This window comes from Scyliorhinus canicula, chromosome 11 (assembly GCF_902713615.1).
Source record: "Scyliorhinus canicula chromosome 11, sScyCan1.1, whole genome shotgun sequence".
NCBI lineage: Eukaryota > Metazoa > Chordata > Chondrichthyes > Carcharhiniformes > Scyliorhinidae > Scyliorhinus > Scyliorhinus canicula.
The window spans coordinates 3,431,464-3,452,980 of NC_052156.1; the positions used below are offsets into that span (position 1 = coordinate 3,431,464).

The following is a 21,517-nucleotide window of genomic DNA, read 5'->3' on the forward strand; positions in this document are numbered from 1 at the left end:
TTGTAATACAGAACAAGACCAACAGCACGGGTTCAATTAAGTACCAACCTCCCCGAACAGGCGCTGGTATGTGGCGACTAGGGGCTTTTCACAGTAACTTCACTGAAGCCTACTCGTGACAATAAGCGATTATTATTATTAATGTCCAGTGCTAGCTTCAGATGGGTTGGCTCGGCTATCTGGCCATCCCAGATCATAAATGTAAGTAGACCTCTTTATCCATTGTTGTAGTCCATCAAAGGAGAAGGTGCTCCAAAGATAAAACCATGGGGGAGGCAACGGGCAGCAAGCTGAGCTCCTTTTGCCCCAGTGAGTGATTCAATAGTGAGGAACAATGAAGAGGGGTTTGAGGAAGATGATGAGGTAACTGTGACAAAGGCCGCAGATAGATCGAGAACGGAAGGAGAGTTTACCTCAGCGACAATCACATAAGATGGCATTTGTAACTTTGATAAAGATGTTTCAGAGTTGTGACATTGTGAAAACCTGGTTAGAAATAATCAAACATATTGTAAAATACATTTTTGGGATATGGGCGTTGCTGGCTGGGGGCATTTGAGAGTCAACCACATTGTTGTGGGTCTGGAGTCACATCTAGGCCTCATCAGGTAGGGACAGCAGATATAGGAACATAGGAATTAGGAGCAGAAGTCAGCCATTCAGCCCCTCGAGCCTGCTCCTCCATTCAATCAGATCATGGCTGATCTCTTCCTGGTCTCACATCCACCTCCCTACCTGTCCCCATTTCCTTTTAACACATTTTAAAATCTCAAATATATCTATCTCCCTCTTGAAACCATTTAATGATTCAGACTCCACCGCACTATCATAGATTATCATAGAATTTACAGTGCAGAAGGAGGCCATTCGGCCCATCGAGTCTGCACCAGCTCTTGGAAAGAGCACCCTACCCAAGGTCCACACCTCCACCCTATCCCCATAACCCAGTAACCCCACCCAACACTAAGGGCAATTTTGGCAACTAAGGGCAATTTAGCATGGCCAATCCACCTAACCTGCACATCTTTGGACTGTGGGGCAGCAAGTTCCACAAATTCGCCAATGTGAGAAGTAGTTCCTCCTCATCTCAGTTCCACATCTACCGCCTCTCAACCTCTATCTGTGGCCTCTCGTTCTAGATTGCCCCACAAGGTGGAACATTTGGTCTACGTTTATTTTATCAATCCCATTTAGTATTTTATACACCTCGATCAGATCCCCTCTCATCCTTCTAAACTCCAGTGAATATAAGCTCAAACTGTTTAATCTCTCCTCATACATCAACCCTTTCATCCCCGGAATCAATCTGGTGAACCTCCTCTGAACTGCCTCCAATCCCACCACATCCTTCCTCAAATAAGGAGACCAAAACTCCTGTATTAATCTCTGATAACACACTTCCTCATCCCCAACTTTCACTCCCACAGTCACCTTACATTTTGATTTTTTACATTTTCTTTCCCCTCCGTAGTGGTTAGACTGGCCCTGCCTGTTCATCCTATTAACCGCTACCTTCTCCTCACACGCTGACTTGCTGCATTGGTTCCCATTAACCATTATACTTCTTGTAGTTTTACCATTAGCTGCAGTTCCTACAGTTGTCTCTTCTTTTACTCTCTGCCCTGTTACTTGTTTTTGGAACTGCATTGAGTTCCCCTGCGGCCTCTCCCTCACCCCAACTTGATTGTTTAAAGTCCTTGTGACCACCCTCTTTATCCTTTCCGCCAGAACATTGGTCCCAGGTCGGTTCAGGTGGAGACCGTCCCAACGGTACAGATCCCTCCTGCCCCAATCCTGGTGCCAGTGCCCCATGGAATGGAACCCCTCCTTCCCGCACCACCCCTTTAGCCACATGGGGCCAATGGTGAGTCAGCCTGGATGGAAGTCCATGTTGGCGACTCTGTTCCATATGCAGCACTATAGGAAATGAGCAGAACCTTCATGGCTTCTCCCCTACCCATCTCTGTAACATCTTCCAGTCCCACAACTTTCCATGATCTCCGCACTCCTCTAATTCTACCTCTTGAGTAACCCCGAATTTAATCGCTCTACTATTGGTGGCCGTGCCTTCAACTGCCTTCACCCTGAGCTTTGGGATTCTCACACTAAAGTTCTCTGTCTCTCTCACTCCGCTCCTTTAAGACTCTCTTTAAACCTTGCCGCTTTGACCAAACCTTTTGTTACCTGTTCTAAAATCTCTTGATGAGGCTCAGTGTCACATTTTGTTCTATAACATTCCAGTGAAACACCTTGGGATGTTTTATTACATTCCAGTGCCAGAGAAACACAGTTTGTTGATAAAGAGCCAGGACACACACAGTTTGCTGAATGGCCTCCTCTTGTGCTGTACAATTCCACAGCGGACTCTGCTCGACTGAACATAGAACATAGAACAGTACAGCACAGAACAGGCCCTTCGGCCCTCGATGTTGTGCCGAGCAATGATCACCCCACTTAAACCCATATACCCGTAACCCAACAATCCCCCCCATTAACCTTACACTACGGGCAATTTAGCATGGCCAATCCACCTAACCCGCACATCTTTGGACTGTGGGAGGAAACCGGAGCACCCGGAGGAAACCCACGCACACACGGGGAGGACGTGCAGACTCCACACAGACAGTGACCCAGCCGGGAATCGAACCTGGGACCCTGGAGCTGTGAAGCATTGATGCTAACCACCATGCTACCGTGAGGCCCCAACCTGAACCTATGAACCTGAACCCCAACCTATGAACCTGAACCTTTCACCTCCGGCTTACGAAGAGGGAATACTGCCACTCAGTGGAAAGCTCATTCCTGACCTTTAGCATGTTTCAGCCCACACTCACCATCCCACACCTCCACCATTGTGCAACGAAACCCAAGTTGCTCCTCGGAAGGAGTCACCAACAAAGTTCTGCACTGCCATATCTGGGGAAAGAGAGGGAAACAGTTCAGAACGAGTGACGTTTGACTTCTGCTCAACAAACACCATCCATTTGTCACCCTTTCATCCTGGTGAGGTTCTCCACACGCCAACATGCATATAAACGGGCGTGTTGCCGCAGCAACTCAGAGTCTTTGGGGTTTTTTGCTAGCTAAGCATATTGAGTTTCCGAACCGGAACGGGTACATATTCAGTCATGATCTCATTGAATGGCAGGCTCGAGGGGCCTCCTCATTCCTACGAACACTGATGCTTCTTTTATAGAGTCCATTTGGCGAATGACACCAACCTGCACAAAATGCTGATCCATCGTATATATTGGAGGTCTCTCTGTAAGGACTGTCTGTTCCACTGACATCGTGGTGGTCTCGGCTAATCACCACAGGAGCCTGTTGCGTTTAAAGAGATTTTGTTAAACTGCAGTGAGATTACTTTGTGCAAAACTTTTAATTGTCAGGAAAAGTTCCACAGGCCGGGGCATTTTTCTCAAGAAGAGGGAAGGTTGGTGGGATGTGACCTATGGAGACCTTTAGAATTAGAAGGGATTTTATCAGTGTCGATGTGAATGACGGATTTGGGTTGTGTGGAGAGGTTTGAGAAGTTGGAGCAGTGAAGGGCAATTTAATAGAGATGGTTAAAGTTAAGACAGGTTCCAACAGAGTAAATAAGGAGCAATTGCTTCCAGTGGGGAGGGTCAAGAAATAGAGCATACACGGCAAAAACTGACAGAGCTGTGAGAAGAATTGTTTTACACCATAACATTAGTGCTTCCTGAAAAGACGGTGGAAGCGAATTCAATAACATTCAAAAAGAAATAAGATACATACTTGATGAGGAGAAACTGCTGGCTTTAGAACATAGAACATAGAACAGTACAGCACAGAACAGGCCCTTCGGCCCTCAATGTTGTGCCGAGCCATGATCACCCTAGTCAAACCCACGTATCCACCCTATACCTGTAACCCAACAACCCCCCCCTTAACCTTACTTTTATTAGGACACTACGGGCAATTTAGCATGGCCAATCCACCTAACCCGCACATCTTTGGACTGTGGGAGGAAACCGGAGCACCCGGAGGAAACCCACGCACACAGGGGGAGGACGTGCAGACTCCACACAGACAGTGACCCAGCCGGGAATCGAACCTGGGACCCTAGAGCTGTGAAGCATTTATGCTAACCACCATGCTACCCTGCTGCCCCTGTGGGGAAAGAGCTGGGGTAGTGGGACTACTTGGATCGATCTTTCAAAAATCCAGCATAGACATGATGGACCGAATGGCCTCCTTCTGTTCTATAAGATTCGATTATCGTTTTTAATGTCAGCAATATTTACACCAGACATAAACCTCTGGTTTCTTTGTTGGGGAGAGTTGGAGTAATCACCACTACTCCATCCCACCAGTGTCCCAACTATCCCCATTTATGTGTGTACAAATGTCTATCAGCTGTTTAACAATGTGGAATTAATAAGACAATGGCACCCATCACCCCTGCACTTATTGATTTACGTTCGATCTGGTTAAGCGTTGGCATCCTTCCATCTGTGAAAGATGATGGACACACAACAAACAATCCAAATCCACCTCAGTCTTCATATGGCACTTTCGCTAATGGCTGAAAAGCCATTTCTTTCTCAATGTCTTATCAGTTACATTATTCAGGTTTGTCAATGTAAATTACATTGTGAAGGGAAACAGGTGATGGGTGTTTGAAGATATATAAAAAGGGGATAGCTGGGACACTGGGTTTAGATGAGGAGTGTTGACACTGGACAAAATCAACAAACTGGGCTCTGTGTCTCAGTTGTGACTTCACCAACCAACTTGAATCCTATTAAAAATTCTTGAGGGGCAGGTTTGCCACAAGTGCCATACATGAAGCTACCAGGTGTCATTGAGGGTTGTTGTTTTTGAGGGGCTGATTTAGCACAGTGGGCTAAATCGCTGGCTTTTAAAGCTGACCCAGGCAGGCTAGCAGCACGGGTTTAATTCCCGTACCAGCCTCCCTGAACAGGCGCCGGAATGTGGCGACTAGGGGCTTTTCACAGTAACTTCATTTGAAGCCTACTTGTTACAATAAGCGATTTTCATTTTCATTTCATTTTTGGCATTGTTGCCAAGCTGCTGTAGCCAATGGTCACCATGGCGGCACACACCAGCCCCAAGGAGGTTAGAACATAGAACAGTACAGCACAGTACAGGCCTTTCGGCCCACAATGTTGTGCCGACCATTTATCCTAATCTAAGATCAACCTAACCTAAACCCCTTCAATTGACTGCAGTCCTTGTGCTTGTCCAAGAGTCGCTTAAATATCCCTAAGACTCTGACAGTGCATTCCACACACCCACCACTCTCTGTATAAAGAACCTACCTCTGACACCAATCACCTTAAAATTATGTCCCCTCGTGACAGCCATTTCCACCCTGGGGAAAAGTCTCTGGCTATCCACTCTATCCAAGCCTCTCATCACCTTGTACACCTCTATCAAGTCACCTCTCTGCCTTCTTCACTCCAGTGAGAAAAGTCCTAGCTCCCTCAACCTTTCTTCATAAGACATGCCCTCCAGTCCAGTCAGCATCCTGGTAAATCTCCTCTGCACCCTCTCCAAAGCATCCACATCCTTCCTATAATGAGGCGACCAGAACAGGACACTATATTCCAAGTGTAGTCTAACCAGGGTTTTATAAAGCTGCAGCAAAACCTTGTGGCTCTTAAACTCAATCTCCCTGTTAATGAAAGCCAACACACCATACGCCTTCTTAACAACCCTATCAACCAGGGTGACAACTTTGAGGGATCTATGTATGTGGACCCCAAGATCACTCTGTTCCACACATCCAAGAATCCTGCCTTTAACCCTGTATTCAGCATTCAAATTCGACCTTCCAAAATGAATCACTTCACATTTATCAAGGTTGAACTCAATCTGCCACTTCTCAGCCCAGCTCTGCATCCTGTCATTGTCCTGTTGTAACCTGCAACACCCTCAACACTGTCTACAACTCCATCAACCTTCATGTCATCGGCAAACTTACTAACCCACCCTTCCACTTCCAGTCATTTATAAAAACCACAAAGAGCAGAGGTCCCAGAACAGATCCTTGAAGGGTCACCACTGGTCACCGACCTCCAGGTGGAATACTTTCCATCCACTACCACTCGCTGTCTTCTTTCGGCTAGCCAATTCTGTATCCAGACAGCCAAATTTCCCTGTATCCCATGTCCCCTAACTTTCTGATTGAGCCTACCATGGGGAACCTTTTCAAATGCCTTACTGAAATCCATATACACCACGTCCACTGCCCGACATTCATCAATGTGTCTCGTTGGGAAGTTTGGGCTCCCCCCGGGGAACATGTTTAGGTACATGCAGGTTAGGGCATTTGCCAGGCGGCAGAAGGAGGGGTTCCCCTTGTTGCCCCCACGTGGGGTACGGGACAGGGTGCTCTCGGGGGGTGTGGGTTGGAGGAGGGAGGATTTCGGACATATACCGGGTAATGCAGGAGGTAGACGAGGCCTCGGTGGAGCAGCTGAAGGGTAAATGGGAAGAGGAGCTGGGTGAGGAGATTGAGGAGGGGACGTGGGCGGATGCCCTGGAAAGGGTGAATTCCTCCTCTGCTTGTGCGAGGCTTATCCTCATACAGTTCAAGGTGCTACATAGGGCTCATATGACCGGGACGAGGATGAGCAGGTTCTTCGGGGGCGAAGACAGGTGTGCTAGGTGCTCGGGGAGCCCAGCGAACCACGCCCATATGTTCTGGGCGTGCCCAGCGCTGGGGGAATTTTGGAAGGGGGTAGCAAACACGGTGTCGAGGGTGGTGGGATCCAGGTTCAAGCCAGGCTGGGGGCTCGCGATATTTGGGGTAGCAGCGGAGCCAGGAGTGCAGGAGGCGAAAGAGGCCGGTGTTCTGGCCTTTGCGTCCCTAGTAGCTCGGCGGAGGATTTTGCTTCAGTGGAAGGATGCGAGGCCCCCAACCGTGGAGGCCTGGGTCAATGACAGGGCGGGGTTCAACAAGTTGGAGAGGGTGAAATTCAACCATAGAGGGTCGGTGCAAGGGTTCTTTAGGCGGTGGCAGCCTTTCCTGGACTTCCTGGCGGAACGGTAGAGAAATAGGCCGACAGCAGCAGCAACCGGGGTGGGGGGGGGGGGGTGGGCAGGGGTGGTTCGGTGGGAGGGAGAATTGTGTACATGGGTTTGTTGGATGTGGCGAGTGTTATCTCTTTCCTTTTTGTTGTTTGCTTTTTTGTTATTTTTATAGTTGCTGGGGGGGGGTTGGTTGTTGTTCTTTGGTTTTTACTATGGTTGTTTTGTTAATATTGTTTTGATGTTTATATTTTATGAAAATCTTAATAAAAAATTTTTTTTTTTAAAAATCAATGTGTCTCGTCACTTCCTCAAAGAATTCAATGAGGCTTGTGAGGCATGACCTGCCCCTCACAAAGCCATGCTGACTATCTTTAATCAAACTATGTTTTTCTAATTAATCATAAATCCTATCTCTCAGAATCCTCTCCAATATTTTGCTCACCACAGACGTAAGACTGACTGGTCTATAATTCCCAGCGATTTCTCTATTCCCTTTCTTGAACAGGGGAACAACATTCATCCGGTACTGCTCCAGTGGAGAGTGAGGACGCAGCAATCACCTCCCTCGCTTCCTGTAGTAACCTTGGGTATATCCCGTCAGGCCCAGGGGACATATCTATCCTGATGCTTTTCAAAATTTCCAGCACATCTTCCTTCTTAATATCAACCTGTTTGAGCCTATTAACCTGGTTCATACTATCCTCATGATCAACAAGGTCCCTCTCTCTAGTGAATACTGAAGCAAAATATTCATTTAGAGCCTTCCCTACCTCTTCAAACTCCAGGCACAACTTGCCTCCACTATCCCTGACGGGCCCTACTCCCACTCTGATCATCCTCTTATTTCTCACATAAGTGTAGAACACCTTGGGGTTTTCCCTAATCCTTCCCACCAGGGTTTCTTCATGCCCCCTTCTGACTCTCCTCAGTCCATTTTTGAGTTCCTTCCTGGCTACCTTGTAACCCTCTAGAGCCAAGTCAGATCCTCGCTTCCTCAACCTTAAGTAAGCTTCCTTCTTCCTCTTGACTGGCAACTCCACTTCTCTTTAATGGTTCTGCCGTTATCCTTTGTCATCAGTCCCAGGTCCGATAATCGATGTCCAGGGTCTTCATGTGATGTTTGCAGGTGTCCTTGAAGCTGAGCTTTGGGTGTCCCACTGGTCGCCTGGCTCCAGTTACCTCAGATACAGAAAGTCCTTGGGTTTGTGACCATCTTCAATCCTGCAGACATGTCTGAACCAATGAAACCACCTCTGTTTGCTGAGTGCTGACAAACCTGGGAGCTACGCCACATCTGGGATTTCATCCCGAATATCCCCAGAGAGAAAAGAGGGAGATTGTTGAGCTTCTTTTCCTGTCAGCTGTAAGGGTCCATGTTTCACAGTCATAGAGCAAGGTGCTGAGAGCAGAGACATTACAAACATAGACATAGAACATAGAACAGTACAGCACAGAACAGGCCGTTCGGCCTTCGATGTTGTGCCGAGCAATGATCACCCTACTCAAACCCACGTATCCACCCTATACCCGTAACCCAAGAACACCCCCCCTTAACCTTACTTTTTTTTAGGACACTACGGGCAATTTAGCATGGCCAATCCACCTAACCCGCACATCTTTGGACTGTGGGAGGAAACCGGAGCACCCGGAGGAAACCCACGCACACACGGGGAGGACGTGCAGACTCCGCACAGACAGTGACCCAGCCGGGAATCGAACCTGGGACCCTGGAGCTGTGAAGCATTTATGCTAACCACCATGCTACCGCGCTGCCCCATCATTATAAGTTTCTCCTTCTCTGCCGGAATGTTGCCTCCGCTCTAAGGAGATGCGTGACACAAAAATCATTCCACTGTACAAAAACAAAAGTGGAAGAGGAGATTGCAACAGGGACATCTCACTCCTTAATCCTACCGGGAAATTCCTTGGAAGGGTCATAATTAAAATATTCCATCTACTTTCAGACCAATTGTATCCAGAAGCAAAGTGCGCTTCACATGTCAGCAGATGTACTGTGGATAGGATCTTCTCCAGCACCAGTTAGGAGAAAAGTGTAGGAAACCTGGGACGGGATTCTCGTCTACCCGGCGGGACGGGTTGTACCGGTACCGAGGAGTGGCGTGAACCACTCCGGCGTTGGGCTGCCCAGAAGGTGCGGAATCCTTCGCACAGTCAGGGGCTAGGTCGGCACTGGCGGGGTTGGCGCGGCTCCAGCCGGTGCCGGAGGGCTTGGCGCTGTGCCAACCGGCGGCGAAGGGCCTGAGTTGGCGCATCCGCGGGAGCGCCAGCGTGTGCTTGCGTCATCCCAGCGCATGCACAGGGGAGGGGGGGGGGGGGGTCTTCTCCGCGCCAGCCATGGCGGACCATTACACCGGCCGGCACGGAGGGAAAGAGTGCCCCCACGGCACAGGCCTGGCCGCAGATCGGTGGGCCCCGATCGCGGGCCAGGCCACCGTGGGGGCCCCCCGGGGCCAGATCCCCCCCCCCCCCCGAGGACTCCATCCGCAGAGCAAGGTTCCACCCGTACGGACCTGGTGTATTTTACGCCGGCGGGACCTGCCGAAAAGGGCGGCCACTCGGCCCATCGCGGGCCGGAGAATCATGGGGGGGGGGGGGGTGGGGGGTGGCTGCCAACGGCCACCGACCAGCGCGGTGCGATTCCCACCCCCGCCGAAAAAACACCGCCGGAGAATCTGGCAGCCGGCGTCGGGGAGGGATTCACGCCGCCCCCCCCCGGTCGATTCTCCGGCCCGGCGGGGGGTCGGACAATCCCGCCCCTGGTATCTCTCTTCACCTTACTTTTGTAAATCACCCTGAAGCTTCCAACACTGTCAGCAGGGCAGGGTTCAAACAAGATTTGGGGGACATTGCCTGTCCAGCAAAGCTCCTCTGTCTCACCCACATCTCTCACAACAACAGCTGCAATGTACAGTTTGGTGGCACCAGTTCCAACAGTTTCAGAGTGAAGAATGGGGTGACACAGGGTGGCATTTCCACCCACCCCACTTTCTTTGGCATCTTCGTCTCCATGCTCCTGATTTTTGCATTCCCTGTGACACTTGCAGACGAGGTCAGACGGAAATTTCCACAACCTAGCAAGGCTGAAAGTGAAGATAATAATACACTACATCCTGATCTACTGCTCAATACTGAGAATACTGTGCCAGTCACCCACACAGCAACACAGCTACACACTCAAGGATCACCTCTCCCTGACTTATCTGAAAAGTGTGATCATGGGACAAAATGCAATATCTCTGACTCCAATGACATTAAATAATCCCCGGTTGAAAGTGGTCAGCAAATTCTGCTATCTCAGAATCACGGTGACAGACAATCTGTCCCTTCGATGTGTGAATAGGAAAAGGATCCACCACCAGTGTCATTATTCATTCATGGAATGTGGGCATTGCTGGAGAGGCCAACATTTGTTGCCCATCCCTAATTGCCCTTACTCGCTCGGCCACTTCAGGGGGCAGATAAGAGTCACCCACATTGCTGTGGGTCTGGAGTCACATGTAGGCCAGACCGGGTAAGGACAGCAGAATTCCTTCCCTAAAGGACATTGGTGAACCAGATGGGTTTTTACTCCAATGGACAATGGTCTCATGGTCACCATTACCCTCGCTTTTCAATTCCAGATTTAATAGCAACTTCCCTGGTTGGGATTGAACCCATGCCTCCAAAACATGAGCCTGTAGATTACTAGCCCAGTGACATCACCACGATGCCACCAGCTCCCCCAATTTACAAAAGCCCATGGAATAACATCAAGCTGACATTTTGGATAAAGCTGATCTGCTTAAGCAACACCTCAATCTTACAATTCTCATCCATGTTTTCAAATCCCTCCTCTCCCTCTACCCCTGTAATCTCCTTCAACCTCACAACCCCTCAAAAATCTCTGTGCTTCTCTAATTCTGGCCTCTTCAGTATCGCTGGTTTTAAACACTCCGCCAGTGATGGTCGTGCCTCCAGCTACCTGGACCCTAAGCTCTGGACTTACCTCGCTGAAATCTCTGATCCTCTTTATCCCACTTTCCTCTTGCAAGGCACTCCTTAAAACCTTCCTTTTTGACCAATATCCCCTTTTGCGGTTGGTGTGAAGCGTTGCTGTTAATGCCCTTGGGGGATGGTTGATTCATTAAAGGTGCTACACAAATACAAGTTGTTGTTGCTTTTACCTTGATCTTGCCCGCAGCAATAGCTCGGTTTATCGCGACCGCTATCTTCACTCGTCCTTTCTGGTCTGAGTACAAAATTCGAGCTTGGGACCCGACCACCTGAAAACGCAAACCAAGAAATTTCAACCCAGTCCGAAGCCAAATAATTCTGTCCCTGCAGATCACTGAAGTTCCTGCGCCCAGCAACCATTCTCGTGAATCCTGTTCAGCTCCAACCCTAATCCCCTGACATCCTGCCTGAAGTGCGGTGTCCACAAACAGACACGAGCTCCAGGTGAGGGTGAAACACTTTGGGCGGGATTCCCCCAGCCCTGGGCCGGGCCGGAGAATCCCTGCGAATGGCCAACGCTGCCCCCATGCTGGCACGCGGTTCTCCGCAGAGTGGAGAATCGGCGCCACTGGCGCCGGCGTGGTTGGTGCGGCGCCGGCCGTGGGCCGCTCTCCACAGCCGGCCCGCCAATTCTTCGGCCCGGATGGGCAGAGCAGCCGTAAGAAAAGAACCGGGTCCCGGTGGCGCCGTTCTAACCCGCTCTGGGCCGGCTGGACCTCGGTGTGTAAGGGTCGGGTGGCGGCCTTTGGGGAGGTAGGGGGGGTCCGACCCCAGTGGGGGGGGGGGCATCCAATGAGGCCTGGCCCGCGATCGGGGCCCACCAATCAGCGGGCCGGCCTCTGTGGCTGGGGCCTCCTTTCCTACGTGCCGTCCCCTGTAGTTCTGCGCCATGTTGTTTCAGGGCCGGCGCGTTGAAGGTGGCCACTGCGCATGTCCTCGTTGGCGCCGATGGAACTGCGCATACGCGGATCCCGTGGCGCACAGTTTGCGCCAGGATCTGCAGCTGGAGGGGCCAGGGTTAGTTGTGAGAGCGGCCCGTACATGCTGTCGTAAAACGCAACGGCGCTTACCCCTTGGGGCTGGGTGCCCCCCTTGGGGCTGGGGTGCCCCCCTTGGGGCTGTGCCCCCCTTGGGGCTGGGTGTTCCCCTTGGGGCTGTGCCCCCCTTGGGGCTGGGTGTTCCCCTTGGGGCTGGGTGCCCCCCTTGGGGCTGGGGTGCCCCCCTTGGGGCTGGGGTGTTCCCCTTGGGGCTGTGCCCCCCTTGGGGCTGGGTGTTCCCCTTGGGGCTGGGGTGTTCCCCTTGGGGCTGTGCCCCCCTTGGGGCTGGGGTGCCCCCCTTGGGGCTGGGTGTTCCCCTTGGGGCTGGGTGCCCCCCTTGGGGCTGGGGTGTTCCCCTTGGGGCTGGGGTGTTCCCCTTGGGGCTGGGGTGCCCCCCTTGGGGCTGTGCCCCCCTTGGGGCTGGGTGCCCCCCTTGGGGCTGTGCCTCCCTTGGGGCTGGGTGTTCCCCTTGGGGCTGGGTGCCCCCCTTGGGGCTGGGTGTTCCCCTTGGGGCTGGGGTGCCCCTCTTGGGACTGGGGTGATCCCCTTCGGACTGGGGTGTCCCCCTTGGGGCTCGGTGCCCCCCTTGGGGCTGTGCCCCCCTTGGGGCTGGGTGCCCTGGCTAAGATCCCCATGGCTGGTATAAATTCAGTTAAACCCACCCTCTAGCTGCAACTTTCAGGCTCCCGGCTGTTGAGACTGCTGACTGCTAACAGGGTTCTGGAAATGCTCTGAGGGTTACTGGTCATGTGGCTCCCACCCAGCCTTCCCCCTCTGGTAACCCACAGAGGGGGTGTCTGTGTGGAGTCTACACGTTCTCCCCGTGTCTGCGTGGGTTTCCTCCGGGTGCTCCGGTTTCCTCCCACAAGTCCTGAATGACGTGCTTGTTAGGTGAATTGGACATTCTGAATTCTCCCTCAGTGAACCCGAACAGGCGCCGGAATTTGGCGACTAGGGGATTTTCACAGTAACTTCATTGCAGTGTTAATGCCAGCCTACTTGTGACAATAAAGATTATTATTATAACTATCTCGAAGGGGCCGGGGGAGGGAGGGGGACTTGTTGAGTGAGGTGCAGATCACAGATAGTCAAGGGAATCTTGCTGACATTCTCTGTCTCTCCCCACTTTTGCCCACAAAAATATCTGCACCATGCATGGTGGCACGGGTGCCAGGGCCAGCCCGGGGAATGCCCTGTCCCAGAACAGCAGGGGCCAGGGGTGACGCTGGAGTGCGAGTCGTCCACCAGACTGAGGCGGAGGTACAAAGGAGGTGCGGTGTCAGGCCACGTGTTTACCGTTGGCGCCTGTCCTTTGAGGAACTGCGAGTGCTCCCAATGACTGTGGCTCAGCAGGATGACTGTAAACCACCTGTGCCAGGTGGGGGCGTACCTGACACAGGGCATGGAGGAGGACAACCACTCCCACTGGCCGTCAAGATGACCGTAATCTTCAACTTCTATGTATCTGGCTCAGACCAGGGCTCGAGTGGGCACCCGTGTGGGATTTCGCAAACAACTGTGCACAGGTGCATCGGGGCTGTCATGGATGCCCAATGCGTTTGGGCATCTACATACACCACCTTTAACCTGGACCAGGCCCACCAGGATGCCCAGGCATCTGGATTTGCCCCCAGTGCTGGCATGTCCAGGTCTGGGGGATGGTCAATGGCACTCACCGCCCTCCAAGTACCCATTTGACATGGGGTGCCCATCATCAATAGGCAGGGAATCGATTCCCTGAATGTGCAGTTGGTGTGTGACCATCAGACACACGTCTGCACCTGATACCCAGGCAGTGTGCACAACGCATTCATTCTGGCCCACTGGTCAGTTACTGGCACCTTTGACCTACTCCCTCGGATGAGGGGTTGGCTAGTGGCTGACAAGGCGTACCCACTGAGGTCGTGGCTAATGACTCCTGTGTGGAGGATCTAGACCGGGATGGAGAATCGCTATAACGACGCCCATGCAGCAACCAGGCGCATCATCGAGCGGCGCATCACCGTCCTCAAGGTGCACGTCCGATGCCTGGACCGCTGTGGTGGGGAGCTCCAAGCCAGCCCCAGGAGGGTTCTCGAGCATCGTGCTGGCCTGCTGCGTCCTGCACATCACCCAGCAGAGAGCCACATGCTGGAGGTAGAGAGGAACGCCAGGCCATATCTGATCAGGAGGATGAGGATGGTGTCCAGGAATATCGGAGCGAGAAGTCTGGGATGGCAGGGCAGGTCTCCCAACGTGTAATAATAATAACAATCTTTATTGTCACAAGTAGGTTCACATTAACACTGCATTTAAGTTATTGTGAAAATCCCCTAGTCACCACATTCCGGCGCCTGTTCGGGTACACAGAGGGAGAATTCAGAATGTCCAATTCACCAAACAGCACGTGCCCCGGGACTTGCGGGAGGAAACCGGAGCACCCGGAGGAAACCCACACAGACACGGGGAGAACGTGCAGACTCCGCACAGACAGTGACCCAAGCCGGAATCGAACCTGGGACCCTGGAGCTGTGAAGCAACTGTGCTAACCACTGTGCTACCGTGCCGCCTTGTGCAATGAGTTTAACTGATGATTCACCCACCACCCACCACCCACCACCCCCATACAATGTGCACAACAACCAACATTAAATGACCATAATCAAAGTAAAAGCAACCAGGCGAACCAGAAATCTTTACTTTGTAATTCTCAACACTTCCCTTAAAAAGCCAGGTTAAAGCCGTGTGTGATCCAGAGGGCAGGATTCTCCGCAGCCCCGTGCCAAAATCACGCAGCTCGGGGGCCATTGCCAGAGGCCCTTCCCGCGATACTCCGCTCCTGACTGGCTGCCCTGGTGGAGGGTGGGATCGATCACCGGTGGTGTGGGGGGGGGGGTGGGGAACTTATGGGCAGCCGGGCAGTGTTCGGGCTGGTCCAATGCATCGACCCATGGCCGACCAAGGGGGCCTAGTTTGTTTGTGTTGGTAGGCGGTCTGAGTCCGCCATGGCACTTGGCGCGGCCGTTGGAGGCCGCCGTGTGCATGCGCAGACTCGGAACCAGACATGCGGGGGCCCGTATCCACAGCTAAAACTGCGTGAAGCTCCCCGGGTCCCCGGGTCCCTGCTATCCCCCTGAGGGTAAATGAATCGGGTTGTATTTTTTCCAGGAAACTCGGGAGAGCAATGCCAGCGGGTTTATGCCGACGTGGCCACAAAGCCCCATTTTTGGAGAATCCGGTCCAGGATCTCTGCAAATGGGGCAACCTGCTTTACCAACTACCACCCCCACCCCACCCGGAGCCCCCACCCCACCCGGAGCCCCCCACCCCCACCTCACCTCCATCCTGCACCCCCACCACCCCCTGAGCCCCCCACCCCCACCCCACCCTGAGCCCCCCACCCCCACCCCACCCTGAGCCCCCCACCCCCACCCCACCCTGAGCCCCCCACCCCCACCCCACCCTGAGCCCCCACCCCACCCGGAGCCCCCACCTCCATCCTCCACCCCCACCACCGCCCTGCACCCCCACCACCGCCCTGCACCCCCACCCCACCCGGAGCCCCCACCCCACCCCACCCTGAGCCCCCACCCCACCCCGCCCTGCATCCCCACCCCACCCGGAGCCCCCACCCCACCCCACCCTGAGCCCCCCACCCCCACCCCACCCGGAGCCCCCACCTCCATCCTGCACCCCCACCACCGCCCTGCACCCCCACCCCACCCTGAGCCCCCACTCCACCCCGCCCTGCACCCCCACCCCACCCGGAGCCCCCACCCCACCCCCACCCTGAGCCCCCACCCCACCCTGAGCCCCCCACCCCCACCCCACCCTGAGCCCCCACCCCACCCCGCCCTGCATCCCCACCCCACCCGGAGCCCCCACCCCACCCCACCCCACCCTGAGCCCCCACCCCACCCGGAGCCCCCACCCCACCCCACCCTGAGCCCCCACCCCACCCGGAGCCCCCACCCCACCCCACCCTGAGCCCCCACGGCACCCCGCCCTGCACCCCCACCCCACCCGGAGCCCCCACCCCACCCTGAGCCCCCACCCCCACCCCACCCGGAGCCCCCACCCCACCCTGAGCCCCCACTCCACCCCGCCCTGCACCCCCACACCACCCGGAGCCCCCACCTCCATCCTGCACCCCCACCACCGCCCTGCACCCCCACCCCACCCTGAGCCCCCAACCCCCACCCCACCCGGAGCCCCCACCTCCATCCTGCACCCCCACCACCGCCCTGCACCCCCACCCCACCCTGAGCCCCCACTCCATCCCGCCCTGCCCCCCCACCCCACCCGGAGCCCCCACCCCACCCCACCCTGAGCCCCCACCCCACCCTGAGCCCCCACCCCCACCCCACCCTGAGCCCCCACCCCACCCCGCCCTGCATCCCCACCCCACCCGGAGCCCCCACCCCACCCCACCCTGAGCCCCCACCCCACCCTGAGCCCCCACCTCCACCCCACCCGAAGCCCCCACCCCACCCCACCCTGCGCCCCCGCGCCCACCCGGCACCCCCACCATCGCCCTGCGCCCCCACCCCCACCATCGCCCTGCGCCCACCCAGCACGCCCGCCATCGCCCTGCGCCCCCACCCCCACCATCGCCCTGAACCCCCACCCCACCCTGAGCCCCCACGGCACCCCGCCCTGCACCCCCACCCCACCCGGAGCCCCCACCCCACCCTGAGCCCCCACCCCACCCTGAGCCCCCACCTCCACCCCACCCGAAGCCCCCACCCCACCCCACCCTGCGCCCCCGCGCTCACCCGGCACCCCCACCATCGCCCTGCACCCCCACCCCCACCATCGCCCTGCGCCCCCACCCCCACCATCGCCCTGCACCCCCACCACCGCCCTGCGTCCCCGCGCCCACCCGGAACCCCCACCCCCAACCGGCACCCCCACCCCCACCATCGCCCTGCACCCCCACCCCCACCCGGCACCCCCACCCCACCCAGCACCCCCACCCCCACCCGGCACCCCCACCACCGTCCTGCACCCCCACCCCCACCCGGCACCCCCACCCCACCCAGCACCCCCACCCCCGTGCAGGGGTGTGGGAAGCAGGACTAATTCCAATGGAGATGATCCAGTTGCAATTGACATCGCTGGAGAGGAGAAGGATAATTTCAGGCGACACAAACCATGTTGTGCTTTGCGGCCTCCCTGATCCAGTGGATGTTGTCTGAATATTGTTGCTTCACAAAACTGCTGGTCTCTGAAAAGTAGAAAACAGACACATCACTGTTACAATGGGATCCAGACAAAATGCAGGAGGATTCTCCTGGGCTGTGGGACAAGCGACTAATATTGGATCTGTCCAGTTCAGAATTCCACATCCCAATCCAATATCTCACCATCCCAGGTGGAAGTTAATGGTAATATGGACATCCCAGCTACTGAGAGATCTTCACTGTTCCATATTGAACCTGTCCTGGGAGTGTTTGATGGGGACAGTGTGTGGTGAATGTAATTCACACTGTATTGTATTGTATAGTACTCTGTCTGTGAGCCGTTGCGCGGCTCTACCCATAGGGGGAGATGAGGAGCTTGTACAGTGCTCCATCCTTGGCTCCGGCCATGGCCCCTCCCACTACCAGAAGTATAAAGTACTGCAGCCGTGTGAGCCTGCCCTCAGTTCTTCTGGTCGCAGGCAGGCTCAGTTGTAAGACTATTAAAACCACAGTTTACTTCCAATCGTCTTCCGAGTGAATTGATGGTCACATCACAGTGTAGAGGGAGCTTTACTCTGTATCTAACCCCGTGCTGTCCCTGTCCTGGGAGTGTATGATGGGGACAGTGTAGAGGGAGCTTTACTCTGTATCTGACCCCGTGCTGTACCTGTCCTGGGAGTGTTTGATGGGGACAGTGTAGAGGGAGCTTTACTCTGTATCTAACCCCGTGCTGTACCTGTCCTGGGAGTGTTTGATGGGGTCAGTGTAGAGGGAGCTTTACTCTGTATCTAACCCCGTGCTGTACCTGTCCTGGGAGTGTTTGATGGGGACAGTGTAGAGGGAGCTTTACTCTGTATCTAATCCCGTGCTGTACCTGTCCTGGGAGTGTTTGATAGGGACAGTGTAGAGGGAGCTTCACTCTGTATCTAACCCCGTGCTGTACCTGTCCTGGGAGTGTTTGATGGGGACAGTGTAGAGGGAGCTTTACTCTGTATCTAATCCCGTGCTGTACCTGTCCTGGGAGTGTTTGATGGGGCAGTGCAGAGGGAGCTTTATTCTGTATCTAACCCTGTGCTGTACCTGTCCTGGGAGCGTTTGATGGGGACAGTGTAGAGAGAGCTTTACTCTGTATCTAACCCGTGCTGTACCTGTCCTGGGAGTGTTTGATGGGGACAGTGTAGAGGGAGCTTTACTCTGTATCTAATCCCGTGCTGTACCTGTCCTGGGAGTGTTTGATGGGGCAGTGCAGAGGGAGCTTTATTCTGTATCTAACTCCATGCGGTACCTGCCCTGGGAGTGTTTGATGGAGACAGTGTAGAGGGAGTTTTACTCTGTATCTAACCCCGTGCTGTACCTATCCTGGGAGCGTTTCTTGGGGACAGTGTAGTTGGAGCTTTACTCTGAATCTAACCCCGTGCTGTACCTGTCCTGGGAGTGTTTGATGGGGACAGTGTAGAGGGAGCTTTACTCTGTATCTCACCCCATGCTGTACCTGTCCTGGGAGTGTTTGATGGGGACAGTGTAGAGGGAGCTTTACTCTGTATCTAACCCCATGCTGTACCTGTCCTGGGAGTGTGTGATGGGACTTGGTTTGAAGAATAACTGCTCACTGACAACCTGAGAATGAATTAAAAACTTCAATAGCCAAGGCTGGTTCTCCTAATCTCTTCAGCCTGATTGATTTCATTTGTTTTGACCCTTCTACTTGGCTCTTTGCAAATTTAAAAAGTAAATTCACCTCAATGTGTCTGTGGTGCTGATTGGGGTCAAATTGTCTTCAGCTGTGGGTAAAACATATCAACTTTGTCACTTCATTGTTCATTGATGTTAACATCTGGAACTGGGATTGAACTGACTCAAACAAAAGATATTTCTGACTCCCTAATGTCCATGGATTAAATGAGGCTTCACAGAGTGACAAATGTGTCTCGTTGTGAGCCTGCAATCAGGGGGTAGAGTGGATTAACGAGTCTGTTTGAATTTTAACTTTGCAATTTTACCAGACAGGAAATGAGGCAGAGGAATGGAGGTCGAGAGCAAATCCTGAATGTGATTAGAAGCAATTTCTGTTCACATGTAACCTTTCAACTTTTAAATCCAACCTTTTGACATTTGTATGAGTTTACAAGCAGGAGGGATGTGGAAATATATTAACTCTGTCAGTAAAAGAGACCAACATTTTCATAAAATTACAAAGACTGCCGTAAATCTTGCCAGGAGGTTTCAACTGAATTAGTTGCCCTATTTCTTTATTCACTCCTGTGAGTTTCTCCTCTCTCTTTTGTGAAGTCCAGGGACCCTGGAATTCCTCACTCCCCCCCCCCCCCCCCCCCCCCCCCCCCCCCCCCCCCCCACACACTCCACCTCCATTTTAAATACTTCTAATGATCTGGTCTCTGTGGTGATATGCATCACTGTAAATACACAAGGGGTTAATGTAAATACACGTAGACTAGCTAGACACTAGAGGGAGCACCAGAGACATGATACACAGACATTCAACCAATAGGCCAGTAAGATAGGACACGACCAATGAGCATTCGCGACACACACGGTGACACTACCACAGGAGGGCATTACACCAACCCATATAAAAGGACACAGCACACATGATATTTCTATTTCCAGTGGAGACACTCAGTGAGTACACAGAGTTGATTGAAACACATCACACCCACCACCTGGATTGTAGCAGACTGGTTCGTCAGTCTGAGTAGCTATAGCAGGATTAACAGGAGAGTCGAATCCAAGTAGGAGAACAGTTTAATAAATGTGTAAATGCTGTCTCCAAGTCTGAACCTTCCTTTGTCAGAGTGCACATCAAGGAAACAGCTTATGCTACGTCAAGAGCATAACAAAACAGCCTCCACCTCCCTCCGGGGCAGAGAGTTCCAGAGATTCACCACCCTCTGCAGGAAGGAATTTCTCCGCATCTCAATTTTAAATGGCCGGCCCTTTATCCTGTGGCTATGTCCCCTTGTTCGAGACTCACTCACCAGTGAAAACATCTCACCATCTACCCTGTGAGACCTCCTCAGGGTCTTGTGTGTCTGAATAAGGTCACCCCTCACTCTTCTAAACTCCAAGGAATACGGACCCAGACTACATTGTCCCTCTTGATAGGAAAACCCTCTCATCCCAGGGATTATCCTGGTGAATCTCCTTTGGATGGCCTCCAATGCCACAATATCCTCTCTTAGATTAGGAGAGCAATATGCAGTATTCCCGGTGAGACCTCACCAACACCCTGTACAATTGCATCAAAACCTCCCTCTTTTAAAACTCAACCCCTTTGCAATAAAGGCCAAAATGCCGTTTGCCGCCTTGACTACTTGTTGAACCTGCCTGTTAGCTTTTAATGATTCATGCACGAGAACACTCAGACCCCTCTGTACCTCACTCACCCGCAGTCTCTCTGCATTTAGGTAATCTGCCTTTTGATTCCTCCTACTGAAGGGCGTGACCTCGCACTTACCCACGTTAAATCCATTCGCCAAGATTTTGTCCAGTCACCCAGTATATCTATATATTTTTAAATTCATTTACGGGATGTGGGCGTCGCTGGTTAGGCCAGCATTTATTGCCCATCCCTAATTGCCCTTCAGAAGGTGGGGGTGAGCTGCCTTCTTGAACCGCTGCAGTTATTGAGTTGTAGGGACACCCACTGTGCTGTTAGGGAGGGAGTTCCAGGCTGTTGCCCCAGCGACAGTGAAGGAACGGCTGATATATTTCCCAGTCAGGGTGGTGAGTGACTGGGAGGGGAACCTCCAGGTGGTGGGGTTCCCAGGTATCTGCTGCTCTTGTCCTTCTAGATGGTAAAGATGGTGGGTTTGGAAGGTGCTGTCTAAGGAACCTTGGTGAGTTTCTGCAGTGCATCTTGTAGACGGTACACACGGCTGCCACTGTTTGTCGGTGATGGAGGGTTTGAATGTTTGTGGAAGGGGAGCAATCAAGCGGGGCTGCTTTGTCTTGGATGGTGTCGAGCTTCTTGAGTGTTGTTGGAGCTGCGCTCATCCAGGCAAGTGGAGAGTATTCCATCACACTCCAGACTTGTGCCTTGTAGATGGTGGACAGGCTTTGGGGGGGAGGGGGGGGGGGGGGGGGTCAGAAGGTTAGTTACTCGCCGTAGGATTCTTCACATTTGACCTGTCCTGGTAGCCACAGTATTGATATGGCTAGTCCAGTTCAGTTTCTGGTAACTCCCAGGATATTGAAGAATAACAATATTATCATCACAAAATGCCCCTCCACCTATTTTCATATCATTGGCAAATTCGGAAA

General features: G+C 53.4%; 1 protein-coding gene across 2 annotated transcripts in view; it reads right to left on the bottom strand.

Moving 5' to 3' along the window:
- Positions 1-21,517, bottom strand: part of uroc1 (urocanate hydratase 1) — a 138,200-nt gene that overhangs the window by 12,662 nt on the left and 104,021 nt on the right. For both annotated transcript variants that reach the window (XM_038812118.1, XM_038812119.1), the window contains exons 15-18: positions 17,207-17,280; positions 11,208-11,306; positions 3,222-3,321; positions 2,835-2,916 (exon numbers count right to left, since the gene is read on the bottom strand). In XM_038812118.1, coding sequence (XP_038668046.1) covers positions 2,835-2,916; positions 3,222-3,321; positions 11,208-11,306; positions 17,207-17,280 — 355 coding nt within the window. The remainder of the gene's footprint in view (positions 1-2,834; positions 2,917-3,221; positions 3,322-11,207; positions 11,307-17,206; positions 17,281-21,517) is intronic.